This window comes from Arvicanthis niloticus, chromosome 16, assembly GCF_011762505.2.
Source record: "Arvicanthis niloticus isolate mArvNil1 chromosome 16, mArvNil1.pat.X, whole genome shotgun sequence".
NCBI classification, from domain to species: domain Eukaryota; kingdom Metazoa; phylum Chordata; class Mammalia; order Rodentia; family Muridae; genus Arvicanthis; species Arvicanthis niloticus.
In genome coordinates this window covers 44,274,489-44,295,445 of record NC_047673.1, presented here as the reverse complement: position 1 = coordinate 44,295,445, position 20,957 = coordinate 44,274,489, and the positions used below count along the sequence as shown (strand labels likewise).

Sequence of the window (20,957 nt, the reverse complement as noted above, 5' to 3'; positions counted from 1 at the left end):
CAATACATTTGAGTTTTTAAAAAAAAACAATAATTGAACTCATTAGATTCCCGTTTTGCCCCTTGCTATTATTGAACAATAGTCTGAGCTACATGAATTTATAGTGCCCCTCATCAAACCCAAGATAGATTCAATGATTTACAAGTATGACCTGTTTCAAACATTTTCTACTTGTGTCTTGTTCATAATTTACATTATATTGCTTTATATTCTGAAATACAATTAGAAGCCCATAGTCCAAATTTTTAAACAATTTTAAATATCTTTAACCAACTCCATTTTTATATGAAAATGAATGGCAGAACAATATAGTCTGCTCTTCTCTCTCTTGTCAAAGTGTATGTGCTTTTGATCTATTGATGAATTTTCTGGTATCATATTTCAAGAATCTAATTTAGAGCATTTAGTACAAAATTGGTAGCTTGTACATTTTCCTACTTAATGCCACTTATCCCTTCTCTCCTGCTCCTTAACCAATGTTGCTTACACTGTCCCTTTCAAATAAACAATTTATTATATAGGTGTATCTTCCACCAAAGTTTGGGAACTCTTATACATACACACTTACACATATTTAAGTAAAGCAGTGACTAATGAGAAAAAAATTTAATACTCTTGCCCTACACCTCTACTGGACTCTGAAATCACACCTTTGGAGAAACATGAGTGGTAGTTAATGTTAACCTTAAAGCTAAAATATTAATATGCTCAGAAAATACTTGACCCCTGAATTTTTTTAATATAAATTATTTTCCCTAACCTTTCTTCAGAGAAGGTTAAGGCAAAAAGAGAATGTTTCTACCCAAACCAAGAACATTGCTGAAGAAGGAAAATCCCAAAGACCCTTTATCTCAATTTTCCTAGTTTGAAAAGAACTTGTTTTGTGTTTTGAGAATTCCCTACAATCAATGATTACTGCGTTCACAGCCCCATTTCCTTTAGTTACCTCCCCCACCCCACCTCACTCCCTGGTTTTCATTGGTTTTCTGAGAGACAGGGTTTCTCTGTGTAGGCCTTGTGTCCTGGAACTCACTACATAGGCCATCCTCAAATTCAGAGATCTGCCTGCCTCTGTCTCCTGAGTGCTGGGATTAAAAGTATGTGGCACCATCTCCTGGCTTAATTTCCAATTATGAGACAACTAGACAAAGAAAGACACAGCCTGTTGAGACAGTGCAACATTTTCCTGAACTGTTTTTTCTGTTATCCCAGCAACTTAGACTCCATTTCTGAGTCAATGACTAATAAATAACTTAACCTCCTGTGAATAAAAGAAAAGTTATTATGAAGTGACATTCTGGCGTTTTACAAGTAAGTGAAAAGGAAGAGGAGGAATATAACTTCAATAATAAAGTAATTTCTATCTCATTTCTGTGCATATTATTTCCCCCTTCCCTTATTGGCTCTTCTAACTTTTCTGTGGATTGTTTCTCCTAATTTCCGTCCTGAGTCTTGGCTGCAGATTCTCACTCTCTCTTGCTGTATACCAGTTGATTGATTTCATGTTTTTGTTTTTTGTTTTTTGTTTTTTTTTAATTTTGTTTTGTTTTGTTGTTTCCTAACCTGGCTTTCTCCTTCATTCCTCTACTTCTGGTGTCTCCGCAGGGAACTGACACCTACTTGAGTTTTAAGTGACTTCAAATACAGGAGAAACTTGTCTATTCCTGATGAAACAGGAGTTTTAAGAACGAAGGTTAAATCCCACATTACTTCAGAAATGCGGGTACTAACTCCAGTCTCGCCCCACAGCACTTTATATACTTGGGGTTAGTATCCATCCATGAAAATCAAAGTAAAATTCAGAGTCAATTATTTTCTTTATGGTTTGGAAATACAAACTAGAGAAATAATTAACTCTGAGATGGGAAAACTTAACTTTTGATAGCCAGTCAATTCAAGCTTAAGTTGATCAGGGTAAACAATGTCTTGTTTTCTAAATACTAGCATCTTAATGTTTTTAATAAAGTCAATTACATGATTACATCAAGTCAATTATTTTGGCTTTTCATTTAAGAGATAGCCCCCTTCTTCGGTTGATAGTCTAGTACACTGTATGTATTTTAAAAGCCCACTTTCTTTAACAGTGTAGAAGTGGTTTGTTTTACTTTTATATCCTGAAGATACTGTTTTCGTTTTTTTAAAAAATCTTCCATTTAGACTCCATTCTGAAGATCATTTCCAACACTTTTGTTCAAAGGACTTTGAAAAATGAGTCTTTCTAAGACTCTTGCAGGGTCAAGCAAGAAGAGACTATTAATGTCTTGATCACAGTTAACATTCATAGGCAAAAATGTTCTTCGCCTTTTCTGTTTTCTTTTCTTCCAAGTTGGCCAGTGTGTATAAATCCCACTACTTAGTAGTCAGAGCATCCCCCAACACTGAGCCTGTGGGAATTTAGGAATTTCTACAGGGGCATATCAGCCCAAAGGGTTCCTTTGCTCTGGGTGAAACCACTTACAACAAAGGACAAGGGAGCCGCGGGGGAGGGGCGACTAATGGACTTGGACCGGAAGCAGAGAGTCCACTGGCGTTTGCATAGTAAATCCCCTGCTGCTGGTGGATCGCTAATCAGTAACCGTGGAAATGCAATATGTGGGAGCACTTTATGGGTAAGCTGAACAAACATAACCAAGTCCCCACTTCTCCACTGTTTTAAGAACTTTTCTCACCCTAAATCACTTCTTTCTGATGCTGGATTTGTATCCCCAGGACGGACACCCAGTCCTCCACCACTCCATTGCACCCCACAACATTCTTGGAAGTGTGCCAAACCTTCCTCTTAGAACTCCAAAGAAACTGGAACGAGGCTAAGTTGCTCCAAAGGCTACCGTGAGATGACCTGAGCCACTCAGGGCGTCCTTTTATTTACCAAGATTCTTCCAAGGAAAAGTGGAGCTTTCAGCCTCAACTTCAAAACCTCTGTGCAATAACGAACGTTCAGTTTACACAGACTAGGAACCGTCCCCCAAATCTCGCCCTTCCCTTCCGCAATGTCTTTCTGTACTCAGACGAGTTAAAAGCTGAAAGTTTTATAAGTTTTCGTTACTCATGACTCGCTTCAACTTGCACCGCAAAGCCCTCATCAGAGGTGTTTCAGTGCTGCTTCTCTTTAGAATCATCCGCTTGCTATTTCTTATCTTTCTCTTTTTAAAAATTCGTCACATACTGTCCAACGCAAGGTACACCAAAGTCGCAGGCACCCTAAGCACCTTTCTTTGCCTTAGGTGCCAACTCTCCCCTCCCTCCTCCTTCCCAGAGTAAATCCAGAGGCAGGCACAGGAGCAAAGTGCAAGAGGGGATGGAAGGGGATGGTCCAGGGGAGATGCGCGAGTCACTTTCAGTAACACCTGCTTCCCTCCCCTGTGGATCCATGAGGAGCCGCTGCACTCACCCATATCCAAAAGTCTTCCTCCTTCTCCTGAGGTCCCCACAGAAGTGTGAAAGACCAGGCAGGCGCTGTGTGCAGTCCACTTGTCCAAGCTGCGCTCCGGCTTCCAGTGCCCCAGCCACTGACAGCCTGGCCCCTCCCAGCGGAGACAGCCCCGCCAGTCCCAGAGAAATTCCGCTGCCCGCAGACCCCTCCCTCTCTCCACCTGCTTCTACTGAAGAAACCTAGTTCCCTCAGCTTCGCAGTTGCCTAGCTCCCAGAGGCCTGCACCCTGACCCCTTTCAGTTTCTGAAGAGCCACATGCAAATGTCTCCCTTCTAAATACATTGTTCCCATACATTTTCACAGCGCCCCAGAAGTTCACGCATTAACCCTTATCCAGAACCCTTATCCCCTTTCCTGAGGGAGGGGGTCCCTCAGGAAAAAAATATTGCATAAAAAAAAATAATAATATAAGATCATTTGATACTGTCTTTTTCCCCTGTTTTTAGTACAATATTATTTTTTTAATAAAGATGTTAAAAACAAGAGAAAGAAAAATTTTCATTTATACTGGACAATCTCTTCTACATTAATTTTTATGCAATTTAACATAACTATGTTACATGTAAAATGTTATATTGCACAAAACAAACACACACATTCACACACAAATACTCATACACATACACATTTATACACACATAAACTCCTCCAATAATACACACACACACACACACACACACACACACACACACACAGCAGAACTCAGCTGGAAGTAAAAGATAAGCAGGCACCTGGAGAGAGAGTCTGGAGTTGGAACCCTGCTACACTGGTACGAGATACACTGGGATTTGGTTCATAATTTGTAAAATAAACGATCAGGAAAAAATTACCTCTGACGTCTCTTCAAACCAAAAAAGCTCATGATTCTATAGAGATTTGGCCTAATTTTTTCAAGATTTATCCTGGAGAGGTTATTTTGGTAAGTCTCAAGAGTTTCATAAGCTACCATTTCCTGTAGCGTACACCCTGAAGCCTACAGATTTATACCACAAACAAGAGAAGATAAAGTAGACCTGGATATCAAGCCTGAGGAGATTGCTGTCTAATGGGGAAGACCTTATATAAAAAATATATAGTATCTTTGGCAGGAGACATGAATACAAATACATGCAGACTCAGAAACATCTGCTCAGACATCTCTCCCATGAAGGAAGAGGTATGCTCCTCCTCCTCACAGAAAAGCTGCTAATGCATTTCAGTTCAATGGGAAGGGCAAGTCATTCTTGGGGAGGGGAAAGGAAGTAGTCGATAACAGTTGAAAGTGTTCAATGTATCATTCAGAAATACAACAGCATCCTGGAATCTGACAGACATGAATGAAGTGTGACTACAGCAAAGCATGTCCTTCATACAGTAGCTCTCCATAAATTATGAATTTTGGAGGCTGATTCAAAAGCTCAGATCTGCAAACTCCTGAGGTCTCACTCCAAGACAATATAATTTTAAGAAACTAATATTTCTTTGCAATTTTGGTGGCGTCCCATTGTGATGATGGCAACATGAAGTGAGTATCACTGTCAGGCAATATCCCCAGGCACTCGTGGCAAGAAAACCTCATAGGTAAGCAGAGATGTTGCAGAACTGGACCTTAATCAATTTACTACACTCTATCATTGTATCCAGGGAGACCGACAGATGCCTGAGAAAAGGCTGGGTGTCCTTTAAACAAAGAATGATACAGAAATGCTTTTAAAATGTCCCTAGAAAAATTATAAGAATTAAACACAATTCAAAAAATTGGCCCGGGGCTATACTGGCTGGTTTTGTGTATCAACTTGACAACAAGCTGGAGTTATCATGGAGAAAGGACCCTCCCTTGAGGAAATGCCTCCACTAGCTTTAAGGCATTTTCTCAATTAGTGATCAAGGGTTGAAGGGTCCAATGTGGGTGGTGCCATCCTTCAGCTGGTAGTCCTGGGTTCTATAAGAAAGCAACCTGAGCAAGCCAGGGGAAACAAGCCAGTAAGCAACACACCTCAATGGCTCTTGCCTCCAGGTTCCTGCCCCCTGTGAGTTCTAGTCCTGACTTCCTTTGATGATGAACAGCAATGCAGAAGTGTTAGCTGAATAAACCTTTTCCTCCCCAAGTTGCTACTTGGTCATGATGTTTTGTGCAGGAACAGAAACCCTGACTAAGACATGGACCTAAACAGAAAGTTTCTAGAAGATTAAAAATAAATGGCTAAGAAACACTTAAAGGTACATCTTTAGCCATCAGGCGAATGTAGATTAAAATTTCTTTTAGACTCCATTTGGTTTCTCTCAGAATGGCCTTCAGGAATCCAAATGACAACAAGTGCTTGTGTGTATATGAGCAGGGGGAACTCAAACACTGTCGGCAGGAATGCAACTTAGTACAGCCACTTTGGAAATCAGTCTGGCAGTTTATCAAAAAACTATAGATAGAACTTCTGTATGATCTGACTATGCTACTTCTGGTCATGCATCAAAGCAGAGACTTTATATCCTACCCTGGTCATCACCACTCTGATAGCAGTAGCTATCAAAGTGGAATAATCTAGATATTCATTGACATATGAATGGATAAAAGAAATGGCGTACATATGCACAACATAATAATACTCAGCTGCAAAAACAAATTTAAAAAGAAAAAAATTGTGAAATTGACAGGTAAACAGATATAGCTAGAAAAAAAATACATATTGACTCACGTATTGACTCAGACCCAGAATGACAAACTCCTGGCCTGAATCCTGTTCTCTCTCATGTGGATGTCAGGTCTTTGCTTCAAACCTTTTGTTTTGCATTTTTAGTTTGGAGCACAATGGAAGCTATAAAACTAGAAAGAGGCTGTTTTTTTTTTGGGGGGGGGGGGCGTGATGCATTAGAAAAGGGAGGATCATGGATTATGGGTAAAACAAAACAAGAAGGTGGAATCCCAGGATAAAAAGGCTTAAGCAGGGATGGGTGTGGAAGTATCAGGAATTTAGAGGGCAGAATGATGGCTAGCCCAAGGGAAGTATGCACAAGAAGTGATTGGGAAGCTCACTGTCTCACAACCTGATTAAAAATATACATGGAGGGATAGTAGAACATAGGTAATATAAAAGAGGAGAAAGGAATACTGAGGGTTAAAAGATTAACCAGCAATGTGAAGCCAAAAGTCAGAGAAGGAGACAAAGGATAAATAAAACTAAACTGAGAATACATTAAATAGCCATGTGTTACTATGCTAGTTTTAAAATAGAATTTTTTAAAAACTGAGTTCAGATGGATACACCCTGCATGAGTAGATGATATTGTCCCCAGTAGATGTGACTTATTTGACAAGCTCACATGACAAAGCATGGGATATCCCCTATGAGGTAATGGCCCCAGAGAGGTTACAAAACGAGACAGGCTACAAAACAATGGGAATTACCTTTGGTTGCCTCTCAAAATTATATAATAAATCCCTAGACTGAAAATACCAAACACTTTGGTTGAAAGGCATAGAGAAATTCATCTCAAATTAACTGGAAAACTTCTCTGGTAGCTAGCTTTAATAATGGTGGAAGATGTTATGAAGGCTGCAGGGGAAAAAAAAAAATTACTTCTCCTAGCCAGCACTGGACTCTGCATGTAAAATATGAATCTTTCAGGCAAGATGTGCTCAGTGATCCAATAATGACCTGACTTTTATGGGTTAGCTTATGGGTTAGCTAACAGATTTCTGATTGGATTTGAGGGCAGTTCTATGCCTACTACAAAAACCTGGGTCAAAAGACAATGACTGGGGAGGTCATGGGCCCTAAGGTAGATCCTGCTACCCTAAGGTTGCCAAATGGTCATGTTATCAAGCTGCCTTCTAAATATTTATGCTTATATCCACAGACCTGGGCTTCTCTAAATCTTAGTCAGAGAAACTCCCTTTTTTGAAGTGGACCGCAGCCAATACTGAGATGCATAAGTCATCAGATTGCCAAGAATAAGAGATTGAGTACTCAACCCTAAACCTCTATCAGCTCTCTCTGGCCCCAACGCTCAGGAATCATGAAAGAAGAGGAAGTAGGAAAAAATGTAAGGGCTGGAGGATCAGGAAGGATGCTGCCAAATGTCTTCTGAATGTTCTATGCCATCACATCTATAAACCACATCAGTTTCATTCCTCAAGACCCATAAAAGATAAAGCCTGCCAAAATGTCTCCATAGACCCCATTGTCTCAGGAACAATTGAAAGTTGATCGCTGGTAAGAAAGGGACCATCATTCTTGGAAGGTGTGGCCACTGGTAGGTTTCCTATCCCAGTGGACAGTCCCACACCCACATATATATTAATTGAACTTTAGATATCAAAACAGAGAGAAAAAATGCCAGATAGGAGAGGGAAGAGTTAAAAAAAAAAAAAAAAAAAAAAAAAAACAGAGTCAGGGCAGGGGGATGAGAGGTGCTCATGGCAATATTTTATTGAAAGATGTATGAGATTTTCAGTGAATAAACAATAATAATGAGGACACAGAATAGAAAACACCAACATCTAGTAATCAAAGGCATAATATTTGTTCCCTTTTCGGTCTATTTATACATAAATATATTGAATTATGATGTTTAAAGTGGCCATTCAAAGAGAATTGCTGTTGTACTACTTGAAATATGTAGATTCGATAGAAGCACATAAATTATTCACTGCCTCAGTAAATGCCTGCTATTTGTACTATCAACTCTCTGGCATTCCTTTGTATTTATACTTTTAAAAACTTATTAGCAGAGAAGCTTCCTCCTGCAGCAGATGGGAATAAATACAGAGACCTACAGCCAGACATCTGGCAGAAAGTAAGAGGCCTTGGAACATTCAGCCCTAAATGGGATGTCTCAATCAAACTGTATGGAATCTGGATGTGATGAGAAGGGAGAAGAACTGGAAGGAATTGGAGGAATGGAAACTGTAATCAGAATATATTACATGGAAAAAAATCTAATTTCAAAAAGAAAAAAAAAACACTTTAAATATATTTATTAGAGTGTATGTTTTGGTGTAAACAAATAAACCAGTGTATGTTTGTAGTGTGTGTGTGTGCACGCGCGCGTGTGTGTGCGCGTGTGTGTAGGTTTCTTCTGCAGGAAAGGGTCTCTCAATTAACTTGGAGCTCACTGGGTCAGCAAGAGCCATTAAACACTGATCTCTAAGGCTCTTCCTTCCATCATCTTCCACTACTGATTGTAGAGGCAGATGCTTCCATATCCCACTCTTTATATGGGTACTAGAAATCATGGAAGACACTTTTCCAACCAAGCCCCAACTTCCACTTTTTCATTCTTATTTGCTATGATGGTGATTTTTTTTGGTTGTCAACTTGACTACATTTAGAATTAACTAAAATGCAGGAGGCTGAATACACCTATAAGAGGTTTTTTGGTTTTGGTTTTTTTTTTTTTTTTATTTTATTTTTTATTGGATATTTTATTTACATTTCGGATGCCATCCCCTTTCCCCATTTCCCCTCCCTAGAAAACCCCTATTCTATGCCCGCTTCTCCTTTTTGCTTTTATACAACATTTTAAAGGTTAACGAAAGGCTTTATAAGTTTGGTAGTGCTCAATATTAATCAGAAGTGTAACCTAATACCCAACCTAGATCTAGCAACTATCTTTGACTGGCGGAGACGTGTGAACATCTGCCTCCATGTCCCCCCCCCCTTTCTTTCTCTCTCTCATCACCTAGCTCCTCTTCTCCATCTCCTTCTCCTCTCTTTACTCCTCCTCTTCCTCTCCGTACTCCTCCCACCTTAGCTCCTCCTACATATCACCCTTCCTGTTAAAATAAAACTTTTCTCTTAAAATACAATTAGAGAATAACTATACCAAGTTGTGTCAGTAAGGTGCAAGATAGACCTAATATCCAGTCCATCACTTTGTTGACTAAGCAGAACCTCTGTCATCTCTCCTAAATAAAAGACTTAGTTCTGAACCTGGCTTTTTTTTCTTGGCTTTAGAATGAATGTCAGCTGAAAACCATCCTCTCAAATCTTTTCTCTCAAAGTAAATAGGCAGGACTGGCTATGAGACTATATGTTTTCAACCTTGTCAGAAATCCAGAATGACTGAGTTAACTGAAATTATGGGAAGCACAAAGCATAGCTTCTAAAACTCAACCAATTTATAGAGACAGCTGAACACCTGGACACTCCCTCTACCGCAAAACGTTGGAGCATCTGATCTTCAGCTCAGGATCATCTGACAGATCTAATGATGCAGAATTATCAAGGGCTGATTATTCCGTCTTGGCAGATACAATCAGTCGACTATTCTGCAAGTGTGTCCTTTTCTGGACAGTAATTTGTCTGTGGATGGAAAGAGGCAATTCTTGCCTAGTGGCTGTCTCACCACAATTGGAATAACTCCAAAGATGCTCAATTTCTTCTTAGAATCCAAAACAGGAAGCTGTCAGGAGCAGACAGATCTCTAATCAAAATGAACATTAATACAGAAATGTTTGTAACATCAATTCTGTGGACTTCTGATGTTTTGAAAACCAACTATCCATGTAAGGTAATCTGGACTGTTGTCTGATAACTCCTCTCAGCTATTTCTAAATAAAATATAGAAAACACCCTAACAATAAACTCAATGCCATGAATTTGCTATAGGCCCTTAATTCACAGTCTAACCATCTCAAATCAGTTAAAAAAGTTAAAGAAGGACTGGGTGTAAGCCTTGTATTCCTAAATGTGTTATACAGGCACAATGCCTATGAGAGTAACAATATTCATCTCACTTTTATATCAATAAAAAGCTCATACCACTGAAAACCTTGAATTTGAAATCAAAGTAAATTTTGTATGATTTATGAAACTATAACTTTATCTAATAACAATTATACATATTTCTACCAGTAGGTTATGGCTATGCAATAAATCCTAGCTAATCCTTTATATTCCAACAAAACCACTACTTTAGGGGAAAAGTAGTGGTTTTGTTGGAATAGGGAGGATTAACTAGGATTTTTTTTTTCTTGCTTAAATCATTTGAAGTGAAAAGAGCCACATTTAATTCAGATCCTTTGAAGTAGGAAGATCTACCTTTAATCTGAGGCACACCTTCTGCTGGCAGCCTATATAAGGGACATGAAAAAAGGAAGCTTTCTCTTTGCCTGTTTGTTGTGGTTCCTGCTGGCAAGTCTATTCTTTCACTGGCATTAAAGCCTGTTTATTTGAGATCATGGCTTAGACTAAAGACCAGTTTTGTGGACTTAAAAATTATTGGATTCCTTGGACTTACATGGCTAAACTACATTTATTGGAATAGCTGAACCACAGCATATAAGCTATTCTAATAAAGCCCCTTTCTCTCTAGTTGAGATAGATAGATAGATAGATAGATAGATAGATAGATAGATAGACAGATAGAGAGATTAAGTTTACAAGTTTTGTTCCTCTATAGAACCCTGACTAATACATCCACAATTGTTTAAGTCCTAAAGTGCCATTCATATGTGTGTGTGTGTGTGTGTGTGTGTGTGTGTGTGTATCTGCATTCATGTATTATCTCTAGCCTTATTATTTAGGATATTTTTGTAGCTAATCCTAAGGAGCTGTAATGGGAATTCTATTTTAGAATATAGAATTTACTAACGTACTTTGAATAAAATTTGAGGGTTTGGGTGGAACTCTATAATTTTGAGATGAATGAAAAAATGTCATAGCCACTATAGACTAAAGAGCCTGATAGATTAGCCATGGATCATACATGAACTGACCCTTTTCTGTACCAGTCAAATATCAATTTGACATTATCAATGTTTGAAGTGTGTTGAAGAAGAATGATGGATGAGAAAAGACAAGATATCAAAAGCAGGAAATAACCCAGAAAAAAATTGTAAAGGAAAGTTTCAAGAAGAAAGCAAAGGGTGCTATCTAGTTTTATGTCATCTTGAAAAAAAGCTAGAGTCACCAGAGAGAATGGAACCTCAGTTGAGAAAATTCTTTCATAAAATCAGATTGTAGGCAGACCTGTAGAGCATTATCTTTTTTTATTGGATATTTTATTTATTTATATTTCAGATGTTATCCACTTCCTGCATTTTCCCTCCATAAACCCCCTATCCCATCCCTCCTTCTCCTTTTTACTTTTATACCATTTTAACTACATGCAAGTATTAAGGTCAGTGATCAGTTGCGGAACTAGCAATACAATAAATGCAAATAGTCAAGAAACAAGCAAGACAATAAACACAAATAATCAAAGAACAAGCAAGGCAATAAAGTTCCGTGATTGCTCCTGTGATCACTATATCTAAGGGCTTATCAGGAAGACAAAAATATCTAAGCCTACTTCCCTGTCCTAGCCCAGTCACTTTCATGCCTGATGCCTACTTTTTTGTTCTAGCCTAAAATTTATATTCCTGCCTGAAATTACTTCTTTGTTCTAACCTAATGTCAGATTCCTACATGAAGCCCATTTCCTTATCCTTGGCCAATGTCAGATTTCTGCCAAGCAGCCCCAAAAGCACAAGAAGAGAAAGTGGGAAAGACCCTCGAACACATGAGTACAGGGGGAAAGTTCCTAAGCAGAACACCAATGGCTTATGCTCTAAGATCAAAAATTGACAAATGGGACCTCATAAAATTGCAAAGCTTCTGTAACGCAAAGGACACTGTCAATGGGACAAAATGGCAACCAACAGATTGGGAAAAGATCCTTAACAATCCTACATCCAATAGAGAGCTACTATCCAATGTATACAAAGAACTTAAATTACTCTCCAGACAATCAAGTAACCCTATTAAAAATGGGATACAGAGCTAAACAAAGAATTCTCAACTGAGGAAACTTGAATAGTTGAAAACCACCTGAAGAAATGCACAACATCCTTAATCATCAGGGAAATGCAAATCAAAGCATTATCTTAATTAATGATTGATGGAGAAGACATTGTGGTTGTGGGCACCTCTGGGCCAGAGATTCTGGTCTCTGTAAGAAAGCAGTCTGAGGAAGCCATGATGAGCAACAATCCCTACTGGCCTCTGCATCAGCTCTTGCTTCCAGGCTCCTGCCCTGTTTGAGTTCCTGTTCTGACTTTTTTAAAATGATGAACTACAATATGTAAGTGTAAGGTAGGTAAATGGACCCTTTCCTCCCCAACTTGGTTTTGGTCATGGTGTTTTATTATAACATTAGTAACTCTGACAAAGACAAAGCAGTCAGTTGAATTAGCTGTCACAGAGAGAAAAGCTTAAGGCAAGAACTGAAAGTTTTTCATTTGAACTGGTAGTCAACTCATTGATAAAAACATTAGCCAGAACATCTGTGACCAAACACGGTGAGCATCTTGGTAAATGCTAAAGCAAATAAGCATAGCCAAACAAGACACTCAAAGAGACAGAAAGGTTTACTGCCAGTAAGTAAGGAAAGCGTGATAATTATTTCCATAATAATAATATCTTCTATGAAGAAAGGAAGATGTTGGCTTTGTTCCTGGAGTCTATGGGCATTCACATAACAGAATATTTAAGGCTTGAGACACTCAATTAAGGAGTATCTCAGTTTGAGGTTGTAGTTCAACAAGGAAGGATGACAAGTGACTAAGTTCATGAGAACAGTGAAAATGGGACAGGAACTCTGTGGGACATTTCAAGTTGTATCATTAAAGTGGTGGTCAGGTATGCTTCAGCTCTCATAATCAAGTTTTAGCTGAAAGGAGCATATATAAGTGTGCATTAGTATAAAGTCTTACAAGAAAGGGCATAGGGCAGGGCCTGAAAAGTATATAGGCTCATGAAATATTTTTATTTTATGAAAGCTAAAATAATTGTTAAAGTGTTTAATTAGGTAGAGAATATGAGGATGTGCGGGGGGAGGGGGAGAGCCCCGGCTTGGGTGTAAGAGGGGGAGAGAGCTGCAGCTGCTTCTTCTTTCCTCCTCCCACCAGTTCTTCTCCAGGCGGCCCCTATGCTAATGTAGCTGACCTGCAAGTCAGCAATCCTGTGGCCAGAAACTGGCACTTGCATCCCAACCCTAAGACCAGCAAGGAGTTAAGTAAATAGCCTTGTGCTATCCTAAAAACTTTTTCTGGGGGTTAAGAGACTGCAGGCTAGGGTGATTAACACCTGTAGCCTAACAGCAGAGGATTAGGCAATATGGCCTTTGTTCTATCTCAGCAGGAACTGCTGGGCTCTAACTTGTGGCTGGATCACAGGAAGAAAAGACACTTAGAAAAGTTGCTATAGAGTTTATTCAGTGTAAAAAGAAATGGTTGGACAAGTTCCTCAAGGCATAAATGAAGTTTAAGAGCAGATTCGGTGAAAATAAAGCATGAAAGGCAACAAAGGATGGAGTTGATATTCTGCCATTATTACATAGGAATTTGAAGTTATGGAGCATGAAAACATTGAAATAACTTAGAATTACCAGTGGAGTTCATTTATAAAGCTCAGTGGAAGGATCTTCCTCATAACAAGGCAAGACTTTGTAGATAAACACTAGGAGTGTTATCATTAGGTGTGGTAAATTATGTCATGGGAAAAATAGGCATTGGAAAGGGGAACATTCATAAGCAAAATTTAAACAACAAAATTCATTTGAAACACTAAAAATTCAAAGTTACACAATTTTAAATTGCAATTATGAATATTGGTGGATATAAGGAATGAATGCACCCTATGGACGTTCAAAAAATGTTTATGACATACATAAAAAACACAAAAGATCCACAGATTCTTGAACATCATAACAAATGTTGGAGAAGATGCAGAAAGCTAGATTAATCTGGCTTTACAGAAAGCACTCATAGACATATTTCCACTCATAGTTCCACTCATAGACATATTTGTTTTTAGATGTATTTATTTTATTTTGGGAATGTTTTGCCTACATGTATATATGTACAACACAAATATACTTGATGACTTCAGAGGTCAGAATAGGTCATCATATCCCCTGGAAGTGGAGTTATGGACGGTTGTGAACCACAATGTAGTTGCTGGAAGCAGAACCTTGGTTTTTATCTATTCAGACAGTAAAAAAGTGAAGAAAATTCCACTTGTGGACTACATGGTTCAGGATGGTGATTATGATGTAGCTCTCATATGAGCTGGTGTTGTGGTAGAGGGGTTGTCCACAGAACAAGGATGGAAGGCTTGGTTTTGTAAAACTGACCTTTAGTTTTAGCAGAATAGGGTTTTATCAAGGATCCTAAACTGATTCTAGCCTTCTATCATGATTCCCAAGCTTTCCTGGGACAGGAGTTCAAATGTGGCTACTTCGCCTTCGAATGAGGTCATGAGGATTCTCACCTCCACCCACCCATCTGTATGACTCTAAGGTGCTTTTTCTTTTTTTCGTTTTTAATTGAAAATATAGTTGTAAAAATATAATACATTCAGATCACTGCTTCCCCTCCCCGACTCCTCCCAGATTCTCCCCACTTCCTCTGTCTCTCATTAGGATAAAAACAGAGACCTAAAAACTTAATGATAATAACTTAGATCAAGTAAAAACAAATTGCTTACATTCATCCATATTTGTTCTTTTGGAAAGGAAAGACTGTAGGATGCCTAAGATACCTCTTCATTTTATTTTGAAAACCCATAAGCCTTTTTGACTTCTGATGAACGCTTAATATGTACACTTAAAATACTCAATCCCTTTGCCTTTAAGCTGTGAGTGGTGCTGCATTGTAGCTGATGGCATAAAATGATAAAAAAAAAATGGGGTCCATCACACAAGATGCCGTAAGGTATATTACTAATATCAGTAGAGCTGACAAGCCCTTTCATCGTGTTTGCATCTCTCACCTAGAACTCTATCACATCACCAAAGAAATTTTGCTTTCTACGAGCCAGAAAATTTCCTGAATTCATTTCATAATTCCAAATGTAAAGGTTGTATGGAAGGAGATTGTGTGGATAAGTTGAGGAAGGAAATGTCTTCTTGTGACTGCCTGTATTTACTTCCTCATTTTCTTCTCTTCCTCATATGTAATACATTTTTATGATAGTTTTATATATATAGGACCTGGAACAGAAGGTGAATACTCTACACATGTCTTGTGACCCTTAGTATTCTACTGCCTGCACATATGACAGTTTACCTACTCAAGAACATCATGGTTGCTTCCGCATCGGAGCACACACACACACTGCTGCACCAGCAAACAAGTCAAAAACATCCCCTACACATACACCAAAACCCTCTATTACAACAAAAAGTAACATAAACATTGTTTGCATGACAGATAAGCAAACCTGGTTTAAATGAGTTGTGTTCTTCATAAACATTACACAACCACTGAATTTCAGAGTAAAAACTGGCACCAAAATTGTCATTCCTTCCCCTGAGCAATGCTGACTCTAATCTAGTTTAATGTCTCTTGATGGGAACATGTTCCTCTTCTTTGCTGAATCTTATTATTATATCAGTTCCCTCCTTTTGCTGCCAAAAGTATGCTCTTGTGTCGGACATGCATCCATAATTACTTTATAACCACACTAATTTAGTATTTGAGGCTGATTATAGTTTTAGAGTCTCAAAAAATATTAACCTTAGACTGTCTCTACTCAATTGCTTGATTATTTTGCATTCTTGAATATTTAAAAACGTATTTCTTACATATCCTTGAGGCAATAGACATTTATAAGCACTGAATATTCTCTTCCAAGTTAGTCTTATTTGTGCAACTTAAGTAAATAAGATAATGACAATAGCAATAAAACTCCACAATATATGATCCCCACTATAGTTTAGATCTGAAATGTTCTCCAAAGTCCTACATGCAAAAGACTTGGTCCCTAGATTATTGTTACTGGGAATGAGAGGTAGTGGAAACAAGATGCATCTCCCTGAAAGAGATGGAGGTCTTGTCACTGGACCTCCTTTCCCTCCTTTCTTCTCTATTTTTGTCCCTGCAGTTTTTTTGGATAGGAACAATTCTGGGCCAGAGTTTTTGACTGTGGTATGGCAACCCCATTTCTCCACTTGATGCTTTCTCTTTCTACTGGAGGTTCACTCTACAAGTTCCCTTTCCCCACTGTAGGGCATTCTATCTAAGGTCCCTCCCTTTGAGTCCTGAGAGTCTCTCACCTCCCAGGTCCCTGGTACATTCTAGAAGGTCCCGTCACCTCCCACCTCCGGAGGTTGCATATTTCTATTCCTTCTGCTGACCCTCCATCTCAAGGGGAGACTCCAAGGCCTGACAATATTATTGATGCTAAGGTATGCTTACAGACAGGAGCCTAGTGTGGCTGCCCTCCTAGAGGCCCAACAAGCAGCTGATTGAGACAGATGCAGGTACCTACACTCACCCAATGGACTGAAGTCGTGGCCCCTTGTGTTTGAATTAGGGAAAGGCTGGAAGAAGTTGAGGAGGAGGACGATCCAGCAGTCTCAACTAACCTGGATCCCCGAGATCTCTCAGACACTGAGCCACCAACCAGGCAGTACACACTAGCTAGTACGAAGCCCCCAACACATATACAGCAGAGGACTGCCTGGTCTGGCCTCAGTGAGAGAAGAGGCACCTAACCCTAGAGAGACTTGAGGCCCCAGGGAGTAGAGGGGCCATCTTGGAGACTGGAGAGGAGACATGAGGAATGGGATGAGGAACTGTTGGTTGCTGGAGGGCAGACTGGGAGGGGGATAACAACTGGACTATAAAAAAAAGATTAAAGATGAGAGAGAAAGAGAGAGAGAGAGAGAGAGAGAGAGAGAGAGAGAGAGAGAGAGAGAATGAATGAATCCCTAATGCATCTTCTTCACAGTCACTAGCTGAGAGCCTTTCCTTGTTCTGTCAGAGACTCCTGCCAGGATGTGCTATCATGTTGTAGTTCCAAAAGCAATGGAGCCAATCGAATGCAGAACAAGCCTTCAAACCATAGAACTAAAATAAATGTTTTCTCTTTGCAAAGTTAATTTATTTCAAGCATGTAATGGAAGACTGGATAACCCAGGCCCTCAGTATCAACTTGAGTTCTAAAAAAAAAAAAAAAAAAAAAAAAAAAAAAAAACTTTCATATTTAACCTAATTTATTTTCAAACCTTATTTGCTTTATCTCCAGCCCACTGGTGTGTGGGAGTGTAACTGTGTTTACAGTTTCAACAAGCCACAGCCTCTAACTGCTCTTCATTAGACTTGTAATAAATCCTCAGAATTACATCTCTCAGAATTCACTTTGTCCAGAGCAAAACATCTGAAATTGTAAAGTATAAAATTAACAGGTCTCTCCTAAAGAGCTATTCTAAGACCCTGCAGATATTGTATCTGACTGGAGTACCCTCTCTGCGTTAATATGTATCATGTTACTTGCTAGTACTTTTCTTTCATTACCTTTCCTTTTCTTTCCAAGTTTTTACGTTGTTATAAATGGGGAAACTGAAAGAAAGAAAATTTAAATAAACTCATATATGTTCACAGAGAAACTTAGAAACTCCGTTTCTATAATTCACATTGTATGAATATAGTCAGCTTGTCTTTTAGAAGACTATGGCTTATTATTCTTGGCTTGGCTGATATATCTACTACTCCAAAGCCAGGACTTAAAATACATAAAGAACGATGCATCATTTTATGCTTCATTATACTCTCTTGATAAATAGGCTAGAAACAGTAAGTGCTCTTTAAAAAAATAATAAGTGTTGGAAATGTATACTTTTGCTCATTGATCTCTACTTACAAGAATTTTCAGAAACTCACATATATCTGATCAGATGACCAGTCTCTGCTGACAATTCATGAGACCTAGAAGCACTACGAGACAAAACTCTGGGCCATCTCTAAGGGCATCTCTAAAGAGGTTTAACTGAGATGTAAAGAACCACCCTAAATGGAGGTGGAACCATTTCATGAGCTCAGATGAAATGAAAGAAATGCACTTGAACTGAAAGAAAAAGCAAGTTAAGCACCAGAAGTCATCCATCCGTTTCCTGAGCCTCAGCACTGGAAGTCAACATCTCTGTTTCCTGAGCCTTCACAATACAAACAATAGTCTCATCTTGTTGCTACCATTCCTTGGTCACCATGGTGGACTGTACCCTGAGGACCCAAAGCCAAAATAAAACTTACCTTTTTTCAGTTGCTTTTTGTTAAGTATTTTTCCAGACTAATGAGAAAAGTAACTGGTATTTAATTATTTCTGCTGCTACCAAAATAAAAACAACAACTGGCTTGTTTAAAGTCTTCTAAAATTTATGGAAAAAATTTTTAAACATTCTTTTTAAATGTTTGACATTAAATTATAAGAAAAGTAAGAAATGTGGCTATGACTGTAATCTTACTCAAAAATTGGTTACATAATATACTTAAATGTTTTCATATAGTATATAATATAAATAAAGATAGCCAATGTCATTGTTAAAAGTCATAGAAAAATTATCATGAAACTTCAGAATCTTTCAGATAATGAAAGTCATTATCAGATACAGAATTTGGAATGATTATTTTTTGTGAAAAGAGTAGTTTTTACATAAAGAGGCTTAACAACATGCAATTTTGTATGCACCAAAGGTTATAAGAGTTCACTTTAAATCTATTCTAAAATACAATCCAATTACTGGAAACAAGTTAGATTCAAGTTTTCCAACCTAAAGAGTTACTCACTTCACTTTGGCTATTACAGAGATAAAATGATGTGGTGATTTCAGTAATGAAGTTTTATAAAATTCAAATATATTTATACTATAATAAATTACTTCAAGAACTTAAAAACATAATAGCAAAAATAAAAGTCAAATGAGTTTTTACATTTAATTTAAAAGTAGGCATCCTTTATCTAAACCAATACTAACATTTCTGTTTTGAAATGAAAAGTAATGAAGTTAATTTCTGTATATTCCTGTGGAGCCTGGTTTCAAGGCTTCACATCTTTCCAATCATACCTCACATATTTAATTTACAAAGATAATGATTACTTTTGAGTTTTTTATTCACTTTTGACTTTGAGCATGTTTTGATGACAGCATCTGTGTTATGATTCTGCCTTTTGTGCCAATAAACCTAGATATCAGTCTAACGCATAATTAGTTATATTTTAATCAGGTAATCAAGTCCAAGGAGTTAGAGTGACAAGATAATTCTCAAGTCTTATGAAGAAAGAAATAAAAGATCAGAGTAAATTACAAATATATTTTACTGTAGTGCCTACATCAAGTGCATAACTTTGCATAAATATGATATAATCTTGTGAGTAAGCTAAAATGGATATGTATGTAATTTATAATTCCAATGTAATTTGTATATGGGAAGCCAAATTCAGAGGAATTATTAAATAATGGTGCGACCCTTAAATCCCTTGAATTAACTACACTGAATGAGAAAAGTGACATTCTTTATCAAACTTCAAAACAGTGGTGGAAGCTTGCTAGTGAAAGAAACAAATTGCTTTGAAACTAGCAAAGAATTTTAGTAGCTCTTGATCCCATAGACTGAAAGAGGAATGTCAGGAGTGGTGCAGGATAAACCATCCTGAAGTATAGCTGCTGAGGAAGAGTACAGTCAAGACAATAGTTTGGAGCAAGAAAGGTTGTTGGAATCCATCTACGTGCTCACTTGGAACATCTTCTTAATTAGATGTACTTGTGTGCTGTCGATTTATCTTCAGTTCTACAGCTGAACCCAACTTCTTAAAACTACAAATCAAGCAAGAGAGTATCCTAACTTAACAGCCTCCACCTAAATACCAAAAGAGAATGAAAGAATTTTAGCTGACCTTAGGCCCTCCATGAAGGTTCACCTGGTATTCACCTTCTAACCTCTCCTCTCTTGGTTATCATTTTCTTCTTTGATCTTTATGTTCAACCTTCATAATCAATTGTATTTCATTTTGTCTCTAAAATTTAACCCACTTCTTCTCAACACAGGGTTTTTAGAATTCTGTTCCTTCAGTTTATGATCACTTTTCCCTCACCGAACATCCCCTGATATCCAGTGTTTGGTGCTGTAAACATCTCTTGTTTTCATTTTTCAACATGGATAGATTAAACACTCATTTTTCATGGGACAATTTTTGCTCCTGATTTTTATTGTCCTGACCAAAATAAACACACACACACACACACACACACACACACACACACACATATACATAGCACAATCCGTCTTAGACTCATACAAACACACACAGGAATTGAGTAACAATACAGAAAACCAAGGCCTGGTTCTGTCTTTGAGCAAGCTGGTGCCAGGTTCAAGTTACAGCATATGAGTTTAATATCCCACTATTGGGGCTTTGGGCCTACTTTCTGTCACTGAGTTCAGTCTCTGACAGATTTTCTGTTTATTACTTTTGTCAAGCAAAATCACTATAGCTTCAATTTAATTAAGAGAGTGTGGAACATCACTTTTCAAAAGTGACCAGAAAAATTAACTTTAATCCACTCACATGACTTTCATTTAGATCATGTTTTCATTCCTGAGTTCAACAAATAAAATAATACAACAAGGGTTTACTCAAAACAGCTGGACTGGGAGTAGGAAAACAAAGTAATTACCAACAAATGTGAGAAAGTAACTTTGGTAACAAAAGGCTGCTTTTCTTACAGTTAGAAATTTATCTGACAAAAATCCCATTCCTACGTACATATGACATTCATATAT

The 20,957-nt window shown here is 38.0% G+C and overlaps 1 protein-coding gene across 1 annotated transcript in view; it reads right to left on the bottom strand.

Moving 5' to 3' along the window:
• Nucleotides 1–3,553, bottom strand: part of Gpm6a (glycoprotein M6A) — a 238,771-nt gene extending 235,218 nt beyond the window's left edge. The window contains exon 1 of the mRNA XM_076914157.1: nucleotides 3,392–3,553. Within this exon, the coding sequence (XP_076770272.1) occupies nucleotides 3,392–3,395 (4 nt within the window). The 5' untranslated portion in view covers nucleotides 3,396–3,553. The remainder of the gene's footprint in view (nucleotides 1–3,391) is intronic.
• Nucleotides 3,554–20,957: the final 17,404 nt, after the last annotated feature.